Here is an 18897-nt window from a genome sequence, read left to right as displayed (position 1 = left end):
CAAGTTAGTAGAAAACTTTTTATTTTAAGTTAACTCATAACAAAAACGTTTTTTATTGCACAATGAATCAGTAATTCGTATGATTTGGTGCTTGAAGTTACAAAAACATAAAACTAGACAACTTTTGTGTGAAACTGTGGGAATAAATAATTGGCAACCGCCCCAGACGTCGATCTCGACGTCACTTGCTGTGTGTTGCATCAGCCTATACCGAAATCGGAAGTGACTCTTTGGAATACGGCACGTCACTTCGCCGTCTGCGCTGTTGTACGTACGCATGCTGAGAAACATGAATGGAGATTTCCTCTGGTTTACGCTACCGCGTGCTGTCCTACCCGTAAACGGCAAATGTCTAGAGTAGCATGTCTGGCTAGCTGCAAATGTTCTACGGAGATTTTTACGGTACTCGCCTGCATTTTGCGCAGTTTTCACGTTGTTGGTTGTGAGTTCAAGGACCTGATCGTTCAAATTATTTTGCTCTTTTCTTACAAATTCTGAAGCTTTTATAGTTAGTGAAAGGCATTTCTTTGTCGCCTTATACGAAATTTGAAGACTGGACTGTGGATGTTGTCTACGCCATTTACTGGCTTTGTGCGAGGTAAGCTGCTTGGAGATAGGTTTTCGAAAGTTCAATGCAGGCCTACGATTTAGGTATAATTTTGAGAATTTGTCACTTTTGGAGTCCAAAACCAAATGGTTAAATTTCAAAGAAATTGTTGGTATTAATGTATTTTAAATATCTCAGCATTCGTAATGGTAATGGCTTGAACAGATATTTCGGTGATTTCTGTTAACGTAGTAGTCACACTGTTGGGCAGTGTTGGCGATACGGAACTCATCCAGTTTTAACTTTTCAAAAGTTTAGCGGGGTTTCACTGGCTTTAATAAAGGTTATGATTATAATATTATGTTTTCCTAGATTGTTGTATTGTTTCTTCCTTCCGGCTCTAACTGCGACGGCAGCGGGCGTATTGGATTGGTGACGTTGAATTTGTTCAGCTTGTTCCGTTCCGGAGATTTGTTTACGGTACGAATAGAATTGTCAATATCGATGTCAGGGAAAAGTTTAAACAGTATTCATATTTCTGCATTAAACTTTTGTATTTCCTTCCGCAAGTACTTCAGCTTGAAGTGCAGGCAGGCTGCTGATTTCTCAAACATATTCGGTGGCACTGAACAGTGTGGTAACTGATCCGCTTGTAAAGCCAGTAAAGGAAGCAGATTTTTTGTGATAATCACGATGGCGAAAGCACAAAGATCCGCTTATGTAATCACTGTAATGCCCAGTTTCCAATGTTGTCATTTTTTATTATGAAATCATGCGCTTAGGTATGTATAGCTTTTTGTTCACGATCAGCGTTTACGCACATGACTAATTTATATCGTAACAGTTGCATTTTTTAGTGATAACTTGGATTTTTCAATTAGCTCGAATCTTGAGCTGTTCTGTAGGCTTTCAGTTAACGAAGGGTGTGTGCGTCTGATCGATTTTCAGCGGGTTGTATGGAGTTCTTTGCAGACGATAAGCACCCAATCAATTACCGCTGATAGATTTCGTCGGTCTTTTTCTCTTACCATCAATAGTTCCCCGGCCCGTTCACCAAGTTGAACATGCTTTTGTGCTCGAGCATTTCAACACCGGCCGTGAAATGCGGTTTGGTAACTGGCAAACGAAATCTCGTGATGCTTTTGTGGACCGACAGTGAACGAGTTTAAATTGCACTTTACGGACGGAGCCGACAGACTACCAGTTGGCACTTTACGTAAAGGTTAGCCTAATAAACGCTTGATTTGATTTAGCTGCAGTGACGTCGGAGTGAATCGTGAAATCAATGGCGATGCGCAGTGTGAATAACGCTGACTCAAGTTTGGAATATTTCGCGGGTTTCCAAATATGACCGTGCAGTTTGTTGATTAAGGCAGCTGGAGAATATTTAAAAATCTCGTGATGATGTGCAGAATGTTTGTCATTTAATTGGGCAGCTAGGATTTCGCATGTCACAAGTCGGAGGGAAGTAATTTGTTTTTGCTTATTCAGATATCACGAGCAGCGAAGCAGGTAGCATTCATTAAGTGGGCTTGTTAATTGGGTTTCATGTGAGGTGGCCAGCGGATCCTCTCGAATATCGTTCTCGTTTTCGATCACAGTAGTCTGATCAGCACGCTTGTACGTAGACACGTAGCCTGTAGCAACCCTGCTATCGAACTTGCGACCGGTTCGAACGATGCACGATGTTGTTTTGTAGTAGATTTTCCTCGTTTTTCGGTACATTTGGCAAAAACAAAAGGCAAAGTTATATGGCTGGTCTTTTTTTACAGACACATCCTTGGACCGGCTTATCGTGCATTGAGTCAGCGCTTGCCGTTCGACGAAGTGTTTCATAAATTTATTACATACGACACGGTGGTTGCTGGTGGAAATCCACGATGCCGCAAGCCGGAACTCTAACGCCGCCCACCGAGAACACACCCTCCTCGTTGCGCCAGGTAGCCACGGCGCCGAATCTCCGTTTGGGTATTAATCGTTACGCGAACCTCGATGCTGATTCCCCGGTGATTTCCGTATCTCCCCCTCCCCATCAGAATCCGTTTCCCATGAAGTTTTATCCGCTTCCGAGTAAATACGGACAGTTGAGCGCCTTCAGCCTGTCAACATCGCCAACGAAGAACATGGATCTCCTGCATAGCGGTAAGATGCTTTTAAGAAATTGAATTTACTTGTCCTTAGACGAAGTCACAGTAACCGTGAGAGGAGTTAGCGGGCATAATTTTGATTGAGATTTCTGTGGAACAAGACCGTCGCGTGCTTATCAATCTTGGAAACAAAAAGTTAGCAACATGGTCAACGTGATCGTTGCTATGCAGTGGTTAGCTGTATTTATTGTTAATACGCATTATTAAGGGGTGTGTGATGTGATGTTTATTTTCGGTTTTCTCTTTATCCTTTGCTCCGGATTAAAAATTAGCAGTTAGCAGTAAAATCAGTATTTATACCGTCAGACGAGACTGTAATAAGGCACGGCCATACATATAATTAGCTAGAAGCACTTCATTGGTAAATATTTGTAACTACTGTAATGTTTTGGTATTCTCCTATTCGAGCACATTATTTATGGGCTGCAAAGGGAAATGTTAAAAATTACGTTGGCTGTCTTCGACGTGGAATATTTAAAATCTGATTTCTGCGAATTATAAACTCATATCGTATGCTCGTTAAACTTCTTCGTGTTTATCGACTTGTTTTCGTGGTTAAGCTGCGAGAAAACTGTTTATCGTACACGACAATACAGGAACAGGAGATAGAATGCGTAAATATTGGCAAACTCGAGTGGCACGGAAACTAAACGTACGCGCATGGTGCGGGACTGTGGGAGGTGTGTCAGTACAGTGGGTCGTACCAAATGTTGCCGTTCAGTGTGCAAGTGCTGACTACTGGCTTTATGAACGTGCTGACGTAAATGCCGCGAACTCTATCGATCGCACTTTCACGTGAGGGCTCAAGAACTATAATAATATGCGCGTTTCGTTTTCAGTTTCATTTTGTTGCGTTTAGGTTTAGCTCGTGAGTTTGTTTTGTTTTACTTTTGTATCAACAACCGAGTTTTTTTTATCAAAGTATTCTGATTTTCAAACATCTTTTCTTTGAAAATGGTAGTCTCGGAACCTGCTCAAACAGTTCCACCATTCTGCCCGTCTTTCAGTAAGTTGCTCGATATTCTATGATGTCATTGAAGCGATCCAGTTCGCACTCACTGCTCACGATATACCTTAGGCATGCATCAGGCCATTTTTTTATCTTTTCGGTAGTTGTTTGGCTAATTATGGACTTGTAACTATTGTATGTATTTTTGTTTTGGAAGTTTGCTTTTTGTAACTTTTTATTATGTAGTTCAGTTTAGGAAATCGTAGTTATTATTGTTCACGTACGTTTCGTTCATAAAAATTAATGCGCCATGTTTCTGTGCCGCACGTTCTCGTTCTTAAGTTGCGTCAGCAAGTGTCGCACGCTTTTGTCTTATTGTTGTTATATATTTTTTTCTGATTTGCTCTCTCTCCAAAATTGATTGATTTAATCTGAAATTTGCGTACAGTACTGCATATGTTGGTATTTTACAAGTTTACTCAGTGTGATCTTAGAGTCGTTTGTGCGCCAAAGATCCAAATTTTTGTGCCCTTAAAACTGTTTTGAAGTTGAGTGAAATAATTAATCGTCAGTCATTTATTTCTTCGTTTCTCACCAGTCAGGGGTGTACTTTTTAACAGATGACTATTTGATTACATAAATAATGAAATTGAATTGCCTCAGAGACGTCGTGCTCTTCGTAATGAAGCTACCGTAAAGTAATACAGTAAAATAATTTATGGAAGGCTGTGTGTAATTATAATTTTCGCAGTTTCGTATGTTATACTGTTTTTTGTTTTTTCTGCAGTTCCAGGTTTTACTGTTAATCCTAAAATTAATGCCAGTTTCATTAGCTTACTCTTGATTCGCTATGTTAAATGTGCATCGCTATAATTTATAATGTGATGTGGGCGGATGCTGCCGCCTGGATAAAGCGTAAAGCGAGTAAACCCTTTGCATAACCCGTCAAGGTCAAAATACTGCAGGAGTATATTGCCAGTTTTAACGGCAAATCTGTCCGATCGATACCAGTTATGCGTGGTAACCTTTGTCCAGTGGTAGCATTTTTGCGTGCCCTTTGAACTGTTCGGTTTACATTGTCCGGGAAGCCTAAATTTGTAAATTGCGAAAATTAATACTGCTGCGAAAATTAATACTGCTTCAGTTTCTTGATAGATTGGTTCCGTTTACAAAGTCTAAGTGGTACAGACTACAGACGTGGTGCGAAATTGCGAATTATTACGAAACCGTCTGGAAAATCTTAGGAACTGCGGTTGCATAACTTGTTTCTGAATAAGCACGATTTGTGATCATTATGTAATTTGCCATGAATATTGGAAAACAAACGTGTTTACATTTGAATTGTGTGTATGGTAATTCGCCAGGATCACAAGGGGCGGCTATTCTGTGGAAAGGTTGTTGTCGAGGATTTTAATTGCCAGAACGGTAGTGCCGGATAAGGGCGAGATTAGGGCAGCACATTACGGATGGGTTCATTCTCGTAAACACCGTTCCGTCGATTAGCTTGCTTCGGTGGCTGTACGCAGACGATAAACCGTTTTACGGCGAGGTTGATGTAAACATCTTCGATTATGCAGTGATACCGCATATTTCCTCGAGACACAACCTGGATCAAATTATCCCGAGTAATCGAAGTAGATTGTGACAACAAGATAATGACAGTAATGAAAGCGCCAAGCCGTTTCGTAATTATTTTGGGAATTGATTGTTTTGATCTTTCGATGTAGTTAGGTGTTTCATGTTTTAACACTACAATAGATCAGTAAATTTTTCTGCTCATTCTGCGCACGTTTTTATGTGGTTCTGGCGGCAGCTTACGTTGAAGTAACTCTTGAAAAACGAAGCCCTTGAAATTCAATGTGCGAAATTTCAAAATATCGGTCCGGCGTGTTGAATCGTATTCGTAAGTCATAATTCTATGAATACTGATGGTTTTCTGACTTCGTATGCTTGTGTTTTTTTATTGCGGTCACTAATCATAAGAAATTGGATTTGTACTTATTTTTTTGTAAGAAGAAATGAATTTTCGGTGTTTCGCGAACACTTCAGCCGCAGATCGATACTTGAAAATAACGCGATCGTTTTCTGCGAATAAACCCTTTTCCTGAGAAAAGCAATAATGACTGAAATGGTTTGATTGATCGTGAATACATCGCTGCGGCTTGTATACGCCAAATGATTCATGGACACAGCATGCATGGTCGCCTTTGACAGGCCTCCAACTAGATAATTCCCTGCCTTGAGCAATTCTCTCCTTGACACCTGGATTGGTTTTTATTTTACAGACAATAAACCATCATTTACCGTCGGGCACGATCACGATGATTCACAAGATGACTATTCGGGCTCATTCTCGAAACTGAGCATCCCCAGCACGGTCATCCACACCTGTGATTCCCCCTCGGCCACGCCCAGGGACACACCGGCCGGATCACCCTCGCTGTTGCGCCGGGTGTTAACTTCGGATCCCATACAGCAGAATGAATCGAAGAGTACCGGCTTCTTTGGCTGGCTAACACGGCCGTCGTCGCGGCAGAGCCAAGTCGCGGAGGAGGCCACATTTTTCCATCAGAAGGAGGACATGAAGAGTCTACAAGGACTAACAAAGGCGCGCTTGCTGACGAAGCCGCGGCCGAAAATGCCTGTCTCCATGTCGGATATCAATGTCCTCACTCCATCGGAATATTGAGCAACAGGGCTGAATGGGTGGTTTTTTATTTCCGTTTGCTTTCCGTGTTCTGATATTATGATTAACAGAAGAGAATTTTATGCTTTTTGGGTTTTTGCCTATGTAGTGTGGTGTTTTAATTGTGGCAGATGATTTCGCGCGTCGGTTATGTTGCTGCTGAGGAGTAATCTCAGTGCTCTCTCCGTGTCTCTCAGCTGTTTTAATTTATTTTTCTGATTTCCAGCCGGTCGCTGTAAAGCACTGTTACTATTAGATTCACAGCGCGCGGTTGGAATGTTGTGCTGTATGATTTGAGCTTAATTTTTCCCTGGCTTTTTGCGTCATAAATGCGCTCTAATTAAATACAAATTGCTGAAAACACTTATTCGCGTTCTTGACTTCAGAAATGCAGCGTAAAAAATTCAAATATAAAAATTAAATTCATCGGAAAATAAAAATTTTCCTCGAGTTGCAAAGGCACACAAAAAGCATCTTAATCTCATGAAATCACAAACGTTGCCAACAAACGAAGGTCATAAATAAACTGCGCTGTCTATTTCCCTAATCGAATTTAAGACTCGAAGAAAACTGTCACCGTCGCCATCACCAACACGCCAGCGGACAGGAAGGTCATTTGTTTCAAAGATTCACTACGAAATAAGATTTATTTAAAATGCAATTAAAATTCGGTGAAGGTCAAATTAAGTACTTACATGGGCCTCTTTTCCTGCAACAATTCAGGCAGCAGATTAACAAGGGCAATATTCAAAAAACCGCCCGCTGCAAATGGCAGGATATAAGAACTTCTTTCCTGGACGTTCTCCGCTGATTCAAACCAGATTGCAGCTGATGCGCCCAGCAAACCACCAGCAGCCGTCAAAAACTGAATAAAAACGGTTGATTACGCTATGTCGCCTTTTCGACTGTCCCAGCTGCATGACACGTCTTATAAAATTACTTAAAATAATTTTATGACAGTTCCTTGCCTGAGCTTTCGCTGCCCCTCTTCTGCTAAATCCAGATCGCACAAGAATCGCAAAATCTCCAATTTCTACAGCAAACAACACATGAAAAACGAAAACAACTTTTGACATCAATACCACACACAATCTCGAAGGAAATAACTATCACTCAGGATTTTATCGTGCGATCCAAAAGTAATAAAAAAAATTACCTGTGCAAGGTAAACACTATATAAAACGTTTTAACCGCACCGTCAAAAGAATGGAAACGACTGCATTAAAAAATTTGGAAAAATAACACTCAGATACAGTGCACCACAATTTCCTTCGATATGGCTACTAAATTAACTAACAATATCAAGAACCGCATGAACAATTACAGAAACGTAATTATGCAAACTAGATGAACTGTACTGGTAAGTGGCAACACGCGGTTTGACCCATAAACATTCGACTTACCGTGCGGAATTTCATGCAGCAAAATTGCTAGAGTTGTCAGCGCCCCGACTTTGAAATTCACCAGGAAACTGCCTCCAATAGCCAGACCATGTGAGAAATTGTCCATGCAGTTAGCGAAAAGGTTAAGATATCCCGTAGCCTGTGGGAAGTAAAGATCCATGTAAGTGATGTAAGCAATACGAATGTGGATCTCAATGCAACTTGCAAAGGTACGAAGCAAACAAATACAAAAGACCTTACCCAACTTGCCGCCTTAGCCGGCGCCTTGGTTTCGGATAAAGAAGAATTATCACCGGAAGCTTTCCCATTCTACAAAAAAACCAATTTCTCGAAATCAGCAACGTTAGTTAACATCCCAATCAAACTTCGCAATTATTCGCATCCACATAATGATCCTCACGAAAAATGAAAAGGTTAACCGTAGCCGATTCTGAATGTACGAGTACCAATGCGATCGATACTTGTACTTATTTATCTTTACTGAGAAATTGTTAATTTAGGCGTCTGTTGAACCGGCTCAGTACCATCGACAATATCACATACGCTCCTATAATGTGGCAGCGTGGCCGAGTGGTTAAGGCGTTGGATTTAGGCTCCAATTTCGTAAGATTCATGGGTTCGAATCCCATCGCTGTCAAATTTTTTGCGCATTAAAATGCATTTTTTTAGTCAGAAATAACTTCGCTCCTCTAGATCCTGGCTGCTGTTCTAAATGATTGTGCGAAAAAGGTATCCCACGTCCAGATTAAGCATTTTTTTAAATTTTCGCGCTGGTCTCAGTAGCTGCCACATCGACAGAAACGAACAGCGTAATGTGGTAGCAGACTGCCACTTGGAGTGCCACTGCACCAACGCAAAGGAGTGCCACTGTACATTACACTCAGACTGTGACTCAGTACAGTACAGGAACGTAATCAGCATTCAGCACTGATGGAGTATCACATCGCAACGCGTGTAAAAACGACGAATTATTTTTCTAATCTCGCGCGAAATTTTAAAAAGAAGTGCGGATACCACAAAAATTCATATACATAAAAAATGTCATGGCGTCCGGCAGTCCGGGCTCAAAGGTAATGTTAATGCGTTAAAATATCATAGATCGATTTTCTGCGCAGTAAATTTGCGGTACTTCCAGCCAGTATAATAATTCCGCTGGTTTTCAACAGTCAGCGCGACTTGCAAATACTGTTTTAACGTTTTTTTAAGAATAACTGGGTAAAGATTGTGACAGATAACTGAGGTAATTAATAAAAATCATCTACGAATTAGTAATTACTAGGAATTTTTTTGCAAGCAAGCGTTATCAAAACTCAAAAATACCTGCACGTGTGTGGTTGCGGTTTCTTCCTCTTCTTCTTCCACTGTGCTCTCGCACAGTTTCTCAACAAAGCTGAACGACAAGATCCCAAAAATCACCATCAGTCCATTCATCAGATGAGCGTGAGTACCTAGAAGTGGACACGCTATTAATGAATAATGACCATCAGGAACATCCAAAATCTCATATAGTCAACAATGCTGAATACATTCCAAATATACTTGTATATATCGTATAAGGACATAAAGCAGCAAAGTCAAAGATAAGATTATAAAAACTTTAAAATGCATACTTATATGCTTTTAATTTGATATTATTAATAATTTACGAAAGCTGAAATCATAATCAGAACAGGCCATGTGTCAGTCCTTTCAGTAGAAGGTCTGCAAATTGCAACGTCTTTAAAAGGTGCAAAGAACCAGAAACGTTATTTTACAAGAAATGCAATATAATGTGTGAAGCATGATCAAAATTAAAAACATCAAATTAATGTTCAATTTTACATTAAACAATTTATCGATGATAAGCACTAAACCGCAAGCAACTATGGCATTACAAAAAAAAAACATTCATTAGTTAATAATTCCATCAGCAGTTACGATTAGCAAGCTGAGACTGCACCAGCACGGTACTTTACACAGCACAGTATTAATTTTACAGCATCTTACACTGCCACTACATTTTAATTTTAGGACTAAATAGTAATAAATAATAATGCAATACAAAATAAAATGCAATACAATACAATAGTAATGCAATACAAAACAGTAATAGACAGTAACAGTAAAATGCAATACAATACAATAGTAATGCAATACAAAATAAAATATACAAAATAGTAATGCAAAATAAGTTAAATTACTCGTACCCGAACATTTCCTCCACGCTTCGGGTAACAGATGCAAAAACACATCACCCAATAAACTTCCAACAGCGAAACTCAGAAACATGCGCAATTTACTCGTTCCACCTAAAAAACAAAAACTTCCAACAGAAGTAATTCATTATAACTGCTTGTAAGACATGAGCGGACCTACAGCTTATGGAATACTTGGTACATTATATACGAACCGAAAATACCGCTCCACGATGTATGCACCACATGTGTGATTACAGCAAACTGACACTTAACACTTAACAGCAAGGAAAAGACGATTCGCTCTTCTTCAGAAATCAAAAAAAAAACAACTGCAAACTCCTTGGGCCAAATATTACACATTCGCAATAAGCGTACAGTGTACCATACCTGGAGTATTCAAGGACTCCGCGCCATCCAGCGGGATAAAAACAATGGGTATCACGCCGCAAAGGCTGACCAGGATGGTGGCAATAAAGGAGTACATCCACACATTGCTCAAGGAGACAGCGTGCAGCGGATCCCCAGCATCTCCGCAGGAATTCCCGCCGCCTGCCAGCGCCACGCAGGACTCCGTCGTCATGCTAAAATATTACGGCGTCTGGCGTACGCGCTGATCACACGAACTTTGAGCAATTAGAGCAGGCACTTAATACGCGGAGTCTTCTTCACATTGCGATTTAAAGAAACGGCCAGAATAACAGGCAAATTTAACCAGATCACAAACAGGTGGAATTAACAGCGCTGGCAACTTGGCACACTTTCGCGTTACGCACGAACAGCAGACAATTGCAAATTAACACCGTACAAACGGTAGAATACAGCAGTGCAGCAACAAAGTATAAAGCCGAAATCTGCAAAATAATACTCGGTGCGAAAGTCAGCAATCTGTGATGGTGGTGAAGCGTGGTATGGTAGTCTTGTTAGACTACAAACAAATGAACGGACATCGCATAGACCTGATTAATTCAAATGTTCGACAAGAATAAGTGGAAAAAGCTAAAAAAATCTGATTGTTAGATGTGCGCACTGCAGACAGTAGGGAATTCAGTTCAGCCAGTCAAACACACGATGACGTTTGTGGTTGTGGTGTGGCTGTCAGCTGTTGGGTTGCAAGCTTTATTTACGTCACTCGCGGTCAGAGGATTCCGGATATGGATATAACTTATTAGTTATTACGATCAGTTATTACAGTGTATTCTACATACCTGTTCCGCTATTCCTTAATATTTTCAAATTACTCGTGTTTCGAATCTTTCAATACATAATAATTATATCGATACATATCTGCTCACAATACACAGTATTTATCTTTTGCATTGTTTAACGTTAAAGTTGTAAATTCTAACAACTGTATTCGTAGCCGCGTTCGCTGTTTTCAGTATTTTGCTCACCGAGAATTACGTTTAAAATTAACAACCAGCAGGCCCACCACGGACCCTTCTGCAAGCTGTAACGCAAAAATTTGACGACTGTGGAAGACATTCCAATTTCTAGTGATATAAAATATTTATTATATTAACAGATAGTACCAAGTTTAGGTCAATCGTTCAACGTTTATTAAAACAGGTCTGAGTTTACAATTTACGGGATACGGCCCTACGCATCGCGTACTAGTATTGTCACTATCGCGCGTCCACATTTTACTATTAGTGTGCGAAACGCCGAATTAAGAGCAAAACTTTGACACTGTTTAAAGAAGTTTAAATAATTTTTATAAATAACAAAGCCGGTTTGACAAACATAATCTGCTGCTAACAGCAAATGCTCATGAAAACAATCCTCACAACAATCTGATACATCATCCAACGCATTATTATACACTAAAAAATATCGGTAAGAAACTGGAACTAACACCAAGTGAGCACCATTCTAAAACGTCAACCAAAATATTGGCACAGGTAGAAATTTAAAAGAACAAAAACGACAAAAAGCTTATCATACTCCAAGCATTGGCAAATGTCCAAGCCCGGCTTTTCAGCGCAGCTGAGCTGATAGGAACGCAGTCTTCCTGACAGGAATGAAACAATTCATAGGGGCAATTCATGACACTTCATGTACTATTTTCAATCATAGTTTACTCAAAAAAAATGCGCTGGTTTCTGTGGTACTGCTTTCACCTTTCAGTTTTTGCGCAACCGGCGCACCAGTTGCATGTCCTTCGGCATAATAGTCACTCGATTCGCATGCATCGCACAGAGGTTTGCATCCTCAAAATATGTCACCATGTACGATTCGGCAGCCTCCTGCATGGCCAGCAGGGCGTGAGCAGACCAGCGACGGTCGTACGGCGATGCTCCAAATTTCTGCGAGACCTCCTTGGTCAGACGACCGAAGGGCAACTTCCTTAACAACAGCTCCGTACCCCGCTGCATTTTCTTAATTTCCTGCAGCACGCGCGATCGTCGTGGTTTGGGGCCACGTCCGCCTTTCGGGCGTCCCAGAGCAATTTTCTGCGCGGTTGGTCGACCGCGTACGGGCTTAGCTGTGGATGGTTTACGGGCCTTGGATTTCGATGCAGGAGGGGGCACCGGAGTGGGAGTGCGCTCAGATGGAGGGCTGTCGGGTGGTTGCGATCCATTTCCCCCGTCTCCGGATGGAGAGGATGACGGAGGTGGTGAGCCATCTGTTGAATTATATTTATATAAATTCACTCCGATGCAACATACACAGTATCTAACCAACTTCAACGATACATCTATTCTACATAATGACATTAGTAGATACTGTAATTAAAGTGCTGTCTCACGTCTGCATTCCGTTTTAATTTTTTAAAACATAATGCGCTCAGCGCTGCATAAACCATAAGACGCAAATTACAACGATTCATAGTTTAGACATATTAAATTATTAAGGCTGAAACACACAATAATACTATAAACAAACTCAAACCTATTTTATGATGCGGTGGATGTGCTATATAAACCGCAAACTACAAATTATCAAACCCCGAAAATAATATTTTTCATATTATGGTGCGCTATATAAACCGCAAATTACAAAGGCATTATGCATATAAGAGAAATGTTTAAATTCAAAAAATAATATCTTTCATAATAGAATGCGCTATATATATGCGCATAATAGAAGCCGCAAAATGCACAGGTTTACTGTTCATACTGTTTTAAATTATTAAGCCAATATCTACAATAATTTTTTTATTACAAATGCATACTTGGCAGCGGCATAAGCGCGGAAACACCTCGCCCCGTGATGCGGGATCGTCGCGATGGCTGTACAGAGCGTGGCGAGGCGTCGCTTAGGCGCTTGACAGGCTGGACGGTCTTGCGCGCCAGTCTTGCACGGCGTACCGTGTCCAACTGACTGGGACTTCTCGAAGGCGAGGCGTTGGCGCGACTGGGCACGGGGGTCCGATCATCGCTGTCGTCCTGGTTATCATTATTTTCCTCCTCATCGCTGTCCCCGGGCATGGGTGTCATCGGTCTCGGTGGTGGTTTCTCACCTAAATTCTCGGGCGTAACCATACGCTCCACAATACTGCTGACATGGCTCTGCGAGCGCTCTGCAGAACCCGTTTCGGTGCTGCTGGTGTCTTCGCGGCGAATTCTTCTCCCTATTCCCATAGAACGCGGACCACCGGCCCCTGGTGGACGTGGCATTTTTACAGGAGAAAATATAAATTAATGGACCTACAACACAATTCAGTAAAGATCAGGCACATCGTTCGCGCACATTGCTGACACCAGTCATTCAAATTCGACAACCATGTGTTATATTATTATATTATCTACTCAGATTACAAAGGAACGCTGCATGTACATTTACAATATGCTCAAAATTCTCTAGAATTATAGAAACAAAAGACTTACTTTGATGATAAATGATAATAACCAATTTGCCAAGCAAATCAACAAGTGGAACGATAATGGCCCAGGCGGCAGGCGTTAGCCATACACATGCTACAGGTAGCACTGTAGCAGATCAAGCTCCAAATGTGAAATTATCAATCGTCCGGCTGCAAGTGTCACAAAACCGCAGTTTTACCGCTTTATACTAATTATTATCTCATTATTTGTTTCAGTAAAAACAAAACATATTTTAATCAATGCAACGAAACCCATGAACATTTAGGATATTACGATTTTTGCCAAATTCTTTCATGTGGCAAAAACAATTTGCAATTTTCCGCGAACTACATAGCACTGATAGCAGCAAAAGAGAGAAATGAAGCGGCCTCATAACTGACGCAACAACTCGACACGGATTTCGTGTTCGACTCGCAGCATCCGGATTTGATTAAGTACAGTAAGACGTAAGTACTGTACCGTATCATGAATTTTCGAACTTTGTAATTTAAATTGTGTTAATCAATCTCTTAACTGACAGTTAACAATAAGAACTTTTTGTTGTATTAAGTATTAACCATGTTGTTGCAGTTTTCATATTTCCCTTCGAGTGATTTATTAGTGCAACAAAAAAAGTACAAAAGAAAAATTCATTATCAAAGGAAACATCAGCAAACTTCCACACTGCACAGAGCAAATCGCTTAAGTATTTATTTACATAATTTCAGGCATGACATTTCTGCGATGATTGTACTTGGCACTACTGTACTTGTTAACAAAAATTAAAAAACTGTTACAGTAATAGATATCACACCATTCCAAAAATAAAATCACCTGCTAACAACAGCATTGTCGCCACATAAAAGTGTCACTACTAAATATACAAAAATACCGGAAACACTTAGTATTTCAGGATTGTAGCAGTTTTAAATTTGTTCTTCCTTTTCCGACTGAAGTAGAACTTGGCGCAACCGGCGCGTCAAGGGCTCAACATCAAACGGAACTTTTCCATCCGCCGCCAGCGCAGTCAAACTCTGCATTATTTTCCCAAACACATCCTTTTCTCGTTGGGAAACCGTCTTTTCGTTGAGATATTTCACATACTGGACGAGATATGCCAAAAAGCACGTCTGGTTATCGACAATCCACGAGACAAATACAAAATGATCGTCCGCAACCATGGCCAACAGAGCTTGGAAGCACAACTCCGGACTGGGAATGTTTTTATCGGCCGGGAGCAAAACATGAAGATGCAGCATGCACAACAGGCTTTCGCACAGCCCCTCGTCATCACGGGCGAACACGGTACACAGAAACGATGGAAATGACGCATTTGGATGCTCCGGACACGCACTGCACAGATTTATCAGGTCTTCTCCGATTTCTTTTCTGTCCATCTGTCGCACACAGATACACACCGCCTTGAGCAACACCGAGACAAGTTTCCGAATCTCCACGCAAACACAGCTGGACACTGGAACGAGCGTCGTCTGCTTAACCAGTTCAATGGATTTTGGAGAAAAAATTATGGAAGAATGCTGTGAAATCCATGAAGCAATTCCGGTGAAAGATTCCACGTTTTTATTCAGCGTATACATTTCGCCCGCATAATCCAAAAATTTGTCCAAAAATAGTAGGCAACTGTTAAAACTCAAAGGACCGTCACTTGTGATGCACTTTTCTAGAAAATCATCATTTTCCTCGCTGTGAGCATCGATAATCGCAGCCAGGCTGTTTCGATGCTGATTTTCCGCCGCAGCTACCAAGAACGCCAATTTCGTATCCAGCCCGCACTGGGATTCGGTTAGCAATTTTTTTGCCAATAATTGGACAGGTTCTTCGCAGGGAGTGGAGGGATTGTTGCGCAAGAAGCGCGCCGCAACTTGCAGACGAACTCGCAGCGACACTTCAGAGTTCGCCGCAAAAGCAGTCATCTCTTTCGGGAACAAAACAAAATTCTGAATCAAACAGTCTTGAAACAATTCCTCGGTGCACAAGGGGAGCTGTTTATGAAGGAATAAAACAGACAGGCGAGTATAAAATATCGAAAGTATGTGCAAATCACTTTGACGGAGTTTCTCCCGTATGGAACACGCAAAGTGGCACAACTGCACGGACAACGATAAATACTGCAGGACAGCATCCGAATTAAGCTGTGGAAGAGATACCTGATTCAGGATGAAAGCCGCCACAGATTGGAAGGACAACAAGGCTTGCGGATGCGGAGAACCACAGGGACAGCGCGCGGATGTATCAATCAGCAGTGGATCGTTGGATTTCAGTGGATAATCAATCAGCGCTGCCAGCTGTTTCCCGTCCAAAATCTTGCTACTCAAATTAACCAACTCCACGTGAAGCATTCCTGATTCCCCGAGTACTATACTTACACGGAAGCAGTACAAAACAATGCAGTTTTACAGTGCTGCGTTCGCACTTCGCACCGCATTAAAAATAAAACTGTACAAGGTAAAACTGATATAGATATTTATGATGGGATGCGTGTGACTGGATTGAGCGTACCCTCGTAAAGTCCGCAGTTTCCTCACAAAGACTTTCACGCCAAGGCGCTCACATGTTAAATCGAACATACAGAGAAACTAAAACTAAGATTAGTATTTATATCATATTATTGTGTATCATTATCTTGTTATTTATATAGTAGGGCTTTTTCGTTTTTATTGAAGAAATTAATGGCCTAGAATACCCACCCTTTCTAATTTCGTATGCAAAGCAGTTTTACGTAATATTAATAAATTATTATCGTTATTACTTTCCGTACTTGCACTCGTACTTCTTATTAATTTTGTGAATATGTAGATATTTTAAAGGGACATGCGCACTAATACTGACTTCTGCGCATACCGGTCCTTATTATTACCGGATATAATTGTGTTTCTCCGGTTTGTAATTACTGTAGACTGTGTCGACTGTCGAGTTATTAGATTGATCTCACTTATTGTGCTGGTGCCATTGGTTAGGTACAATATAACTGAATGCGCTATGGATAACGTATTAATTGTTTCCGGGTTCAGTCAAATCAGTTTTACTGGTGACAATCCTTTGTACAATCAGAAGTAAGCCTTCCCAAAATCCAGCGCGTGCTTGTATAGTCTTCTGGATTCTATCTGTTCAGTTACATACTTCATTGTCAGTACGTCATTTGCTGCTACGATAAACCTTATTGTTGCCATTGTACCGTTTGTTCGCATTCCAACAGATGCTTCCTGCAAATATACGTATGATCTGACAATGAAATCATTACCGCAAAGTGGCTGAAAAGAATACTGTAGTTTTGTATAAGATTCTAGTGCGAACTGCGAAGTGAAACAGGAAGTCCTAATTTCGGTGAATTTCTATGAAATTTCGTTGTTGTTTCCTTCGTTCGCTCAGTCCTTACTCACAGAAAAGAAAGACACACTTACTTACTGTTTTACGGAGAAATACAAGTATCAAGGGCAGCCACTACTGCCCACTAGAGAACAAAAATTTTGGGCGGTAACTTTAAAAAGCAACGTACAGTACGTGGTCAATTTGACTGACCATTTAGCATATAAAACCTGTTGTTAATATTTAAACCAGGAGCCAAAGCACTGCGGTACACGGTACACACGTACATGTATGATACGGTTTTTGACGTTTGGACACTGTCATTGCAGTCACCAATTAGTAATTACCGATTGTGGCGTGTCCAGTACGTACTTATTCCTCGCTGGCTGTAGTCAAAATAAATTGCCCTGATGGGAAATCTTGCTTGCTCATTTTCAGACTTGTTGAGCGGGAAATTTTGAGGATTCTGATAATTTAACCTCCAAGTAGATCTGTGCTCGGTGACCTTGTCCTCCCATATGTTTTGATTTTTAATTTTTCTTCCCTGAACGATCCACTATGGCATACCAGTTGTCAGTCATTGCCATCGGCTTGATTTTGTTCGCCATCCTGCATAACCATCGATGCTCAGGAAATCCAGTTCCGGATCCGGAGGCAGATCGTCCACTGCAGTCTGCGGACGATGACTTTGATCCTGCTCTGGACGACGCGGAGTTTGTTCCCGTTGCCAGTGACCGCCGAAAACGCTTCGCGATGGCTTCCCCATATAGTATGATGTATCGACCCGCCTCGGGCACGGCCACAGCACTGTCGGCTGGAAACGCGCTCAGCGGAATAACCCAGACAAACGGCCAGACATTTACCAGTAAGTTGCCAGCTGCGATAAGATTATTGAGTCAATAAATATTCTCTCTTACAAAATAAATTTTCGCACAAATAATTCCTGTAGATTCAGATTTCAATTACACTGATTCATTTAATATTTAAACCAGAAGGACGCGAATGTGATTATAAAGGTTACGCGCATTTTTCAATTTTGCCATCGGCACAGTGTACGCATTGGCCAATATTGTTGCAGATCCCTTCGGTATGGCAATGGGTGTCGCCAGTGGCATGTCTCAAGGATACATGCCCAGCTCCCAGTCGGTGTCCAATTCCGCATCTCAGGGAGCGTTCCGTCGCAAGCGGGAAGTTTTAGCGTCGCCCTACCTGCCTTCCAACGTGGCAGCCGGAATCTCCACTAGCAACGCTATGGACGGCGATGTCGGTAATCAGGCGGCCAGCTTCGCAGGTTAGTGACCTCACTCAGGACTCGTTCGATATTTCATGATAATTATCATTTTTATCCAGTCAGTGTGTTTTTTATGGTTTGGAATTTCGATCATTTTTTGCTTTTGTTTTGTAATTTTCGTGTGCATTTTTGGAACTAAATTTCGTATAAACTGCATTGTTGTTTATATGGATATTATGTCCTTTGCAGATCCATTCGAAGCCCGCAGCATGGGCATGGGTATGGCCTCTGGTTATGGTCCGGTCAGCTACGCCGGGGTAAATTCCGCTGATTCTCAGTTTCCCCTTATGGATCCCAGTTACCCCTTTGGATATAATTTGTAAATTTTTAGTTTTAATTCTGCTATACTTTTACCTTGTACCTTGCATGTGGTAGAAAATCTGAATGCGAATCTGTATTGTATCGTTTAAAAAGTAGTTTTTGCACATATCGGCATTTGTTTGCAGAATGCTCTAAATCGTATAAAGGCAGCCGTTTAGTAATTTTTTAAAGGCGGTGCCAAAATATGTGTGCTTAAAATTTAATAAAAGTGATTGCGCAGCAGTATTGAACGATTTATCGGTTGGT

The 18897-nt window shown here is 41.1% G+C and overlaps 5 protein-coding genes and 1 non-coding gene across 9 annotated transcripts; 3 read left to right on the top strand and 3 right to left on the bottom strand.

Moving 5' to 3' along the window:
- The first annotated feature begins 343 nt into the window (after window positions 1-343).
- LOC129587688 (uncharacterized) lies at window positions 344-6769 on the top strand. 3 transcript variants are annotated; one of them, XM_055481540.1, is made up of 4 exons: window positions 344-598; window positions 920-1027; window positions 2320-2689; window positions 5929-6769. In XM_055481540.1, exons 3-4 carry the CDS (start codon window positions 2428-2430, stop codon window positions 6330-6332), a joined length of 666 nt encoding a protein of 221 aa, XP_055337515.1. In that variant the 5' UTR covers window positions 344-598; window positions 920-1027; window positions 2320-2427; the 3' UTR covers window positions 6333-6769. The 3 variants fall into 3 exon arrangements, with proteins under 3 accessions (XP_055337515.1, XP_055337517.1, XP_055337516.1); XM_055481542.1 differs by lacking the exons at window positions 344-598; window positions 920-1027 and adding an exon at window positions 1924-2059; XM_055481541.1 differs by lacking the exons at window positions 344-598; window positions 920-1027 and adding an exon at window positions 2144-2167.
- LOC129587687 (zinc transporter ZIP13-like) lies at window positions 6614-10989 on the bottom strand. Its single transcript, XM_055481539.1, has 8 exons — window positions 10297-10989; window positions 9919-10020; window positions 9053-9180; window positions 7973-8041; window positions 7733-7871; window positions 7298-7362; window positions 7025-7194; window positions 6614-6961 (listed from the first exon to the last, which is right to left on the bottom strand). Exons 1-8 carry the CDS (start codon window positions 10487-10489, stop codon window positions 6883-6885), a joined length of 945 nt encoding a protein of 314 aa, XP_055337514.1. The 5' UTR covers window positions 10490-10989; the 3' UTR covers window positions 6614-6882.
- On the top strand, window positions 8289-8369 carry Trnal-uag (transfer RNA leucine (anticodon UAG)). Its single transcript has one exon. It is a non-coding gene; the product is annotated as a tRNA-Leu (tRNA).
- A 622-nt stretch (window positions 10990-11611) lies between the features above and the next one.
- LOC129587734 (histone H3-like centromeric protein cid) lies at window positions 11612-14058 on the bottom strand. 2 transcript variants are annotated; one of them, XM_055481614.1, is made up of 4 exons: window positions 13737-14058; window positions 13082-13556; window positions 12027-12532; window positions 11612-11917 (listed from the first exon to the last, which is right to left on the bottom strand). In XM_055481614.1, the coding sequence occupies exons 2-3, from the start codon at window positions 13524-13526 to the stop codon at window positions 12030-12032; spliced, it is 948 nt and encodes a 315-aa protein (XP_055337589.1). In that variant the 5' UTR covers window positions 13527-13556; window positions 13737-14058; the 3' UTR covers window positions 11612-11917; window positions 12027-12029. The 2 variants fall into 2 exon arrangements, with proteins under 2 accessions (XP_055337589.1, XP_055337588.1); XM_055481613.1 differs by having other exon boundaries at window positions 11612-12532.
- A 354-nt stretch (window positions 14059-14412) lies between these two features.
- Window positions 14413-16222, bottom strand: LOC129587811 (uncharacterized). Its single transcript, XM_055481734.1, has one exon. The coding sequence runs from the start codon at window positions 16070-16072 to the stop codon at window positions 14639-14641; it is 1434 nt and encodes a 477-aa protein (XP_055337709.1). The 5' UTR covers window positions 16073-16222; the 3' UTR covers window positions 14413-14638.
- A 1182-nt stretch (window positions 16223-17404) lies between these two features.
- Window positions 17405-18890, top strand: LOC129587704 (uncharacterized). Its single transcript, XM_055481571.1, has 3 exons — window positions 17405-17904; window positions 18118-18330; window positions 18520-18890. The coding sequence occupies exons 1-3, from the start codon at window positions 17598-17600 to the stop codon at window positions 18651-18653; spliced, it is 654 nt and encodes a 217-aa protein (XP_055337546.1). The 5' UTR covers window positions 17405-17597; the 3' UTR covers window positions 18654-18890.
- The last annotated feature ends 7 nt before the right edge of the window (window positions 18891-18897 follow it).

This window comes from Paramacrobiotus metropolitanus, unplaced genomic scaffold, assembly GCF_019649055.1.
Source record: "Paramacrobiotus metropolitanus isolate TYO unplaced genomic scaffold, Prichtersi_v1.0 Parri_scaffold0000026, whole genome shotgun sequence".
In the NCBI taxonomy this organism is placed as follows: Eukaryota; Metazoa; Tardigrada; class Eutardigrada; order Parachela; family Macrobiotidae; genus Paramacrobiotus; species Paramacrobiotus metropolitanus.
This window is presented reverse-complemented; position numbering and strand designations above follow the sequence as displayed.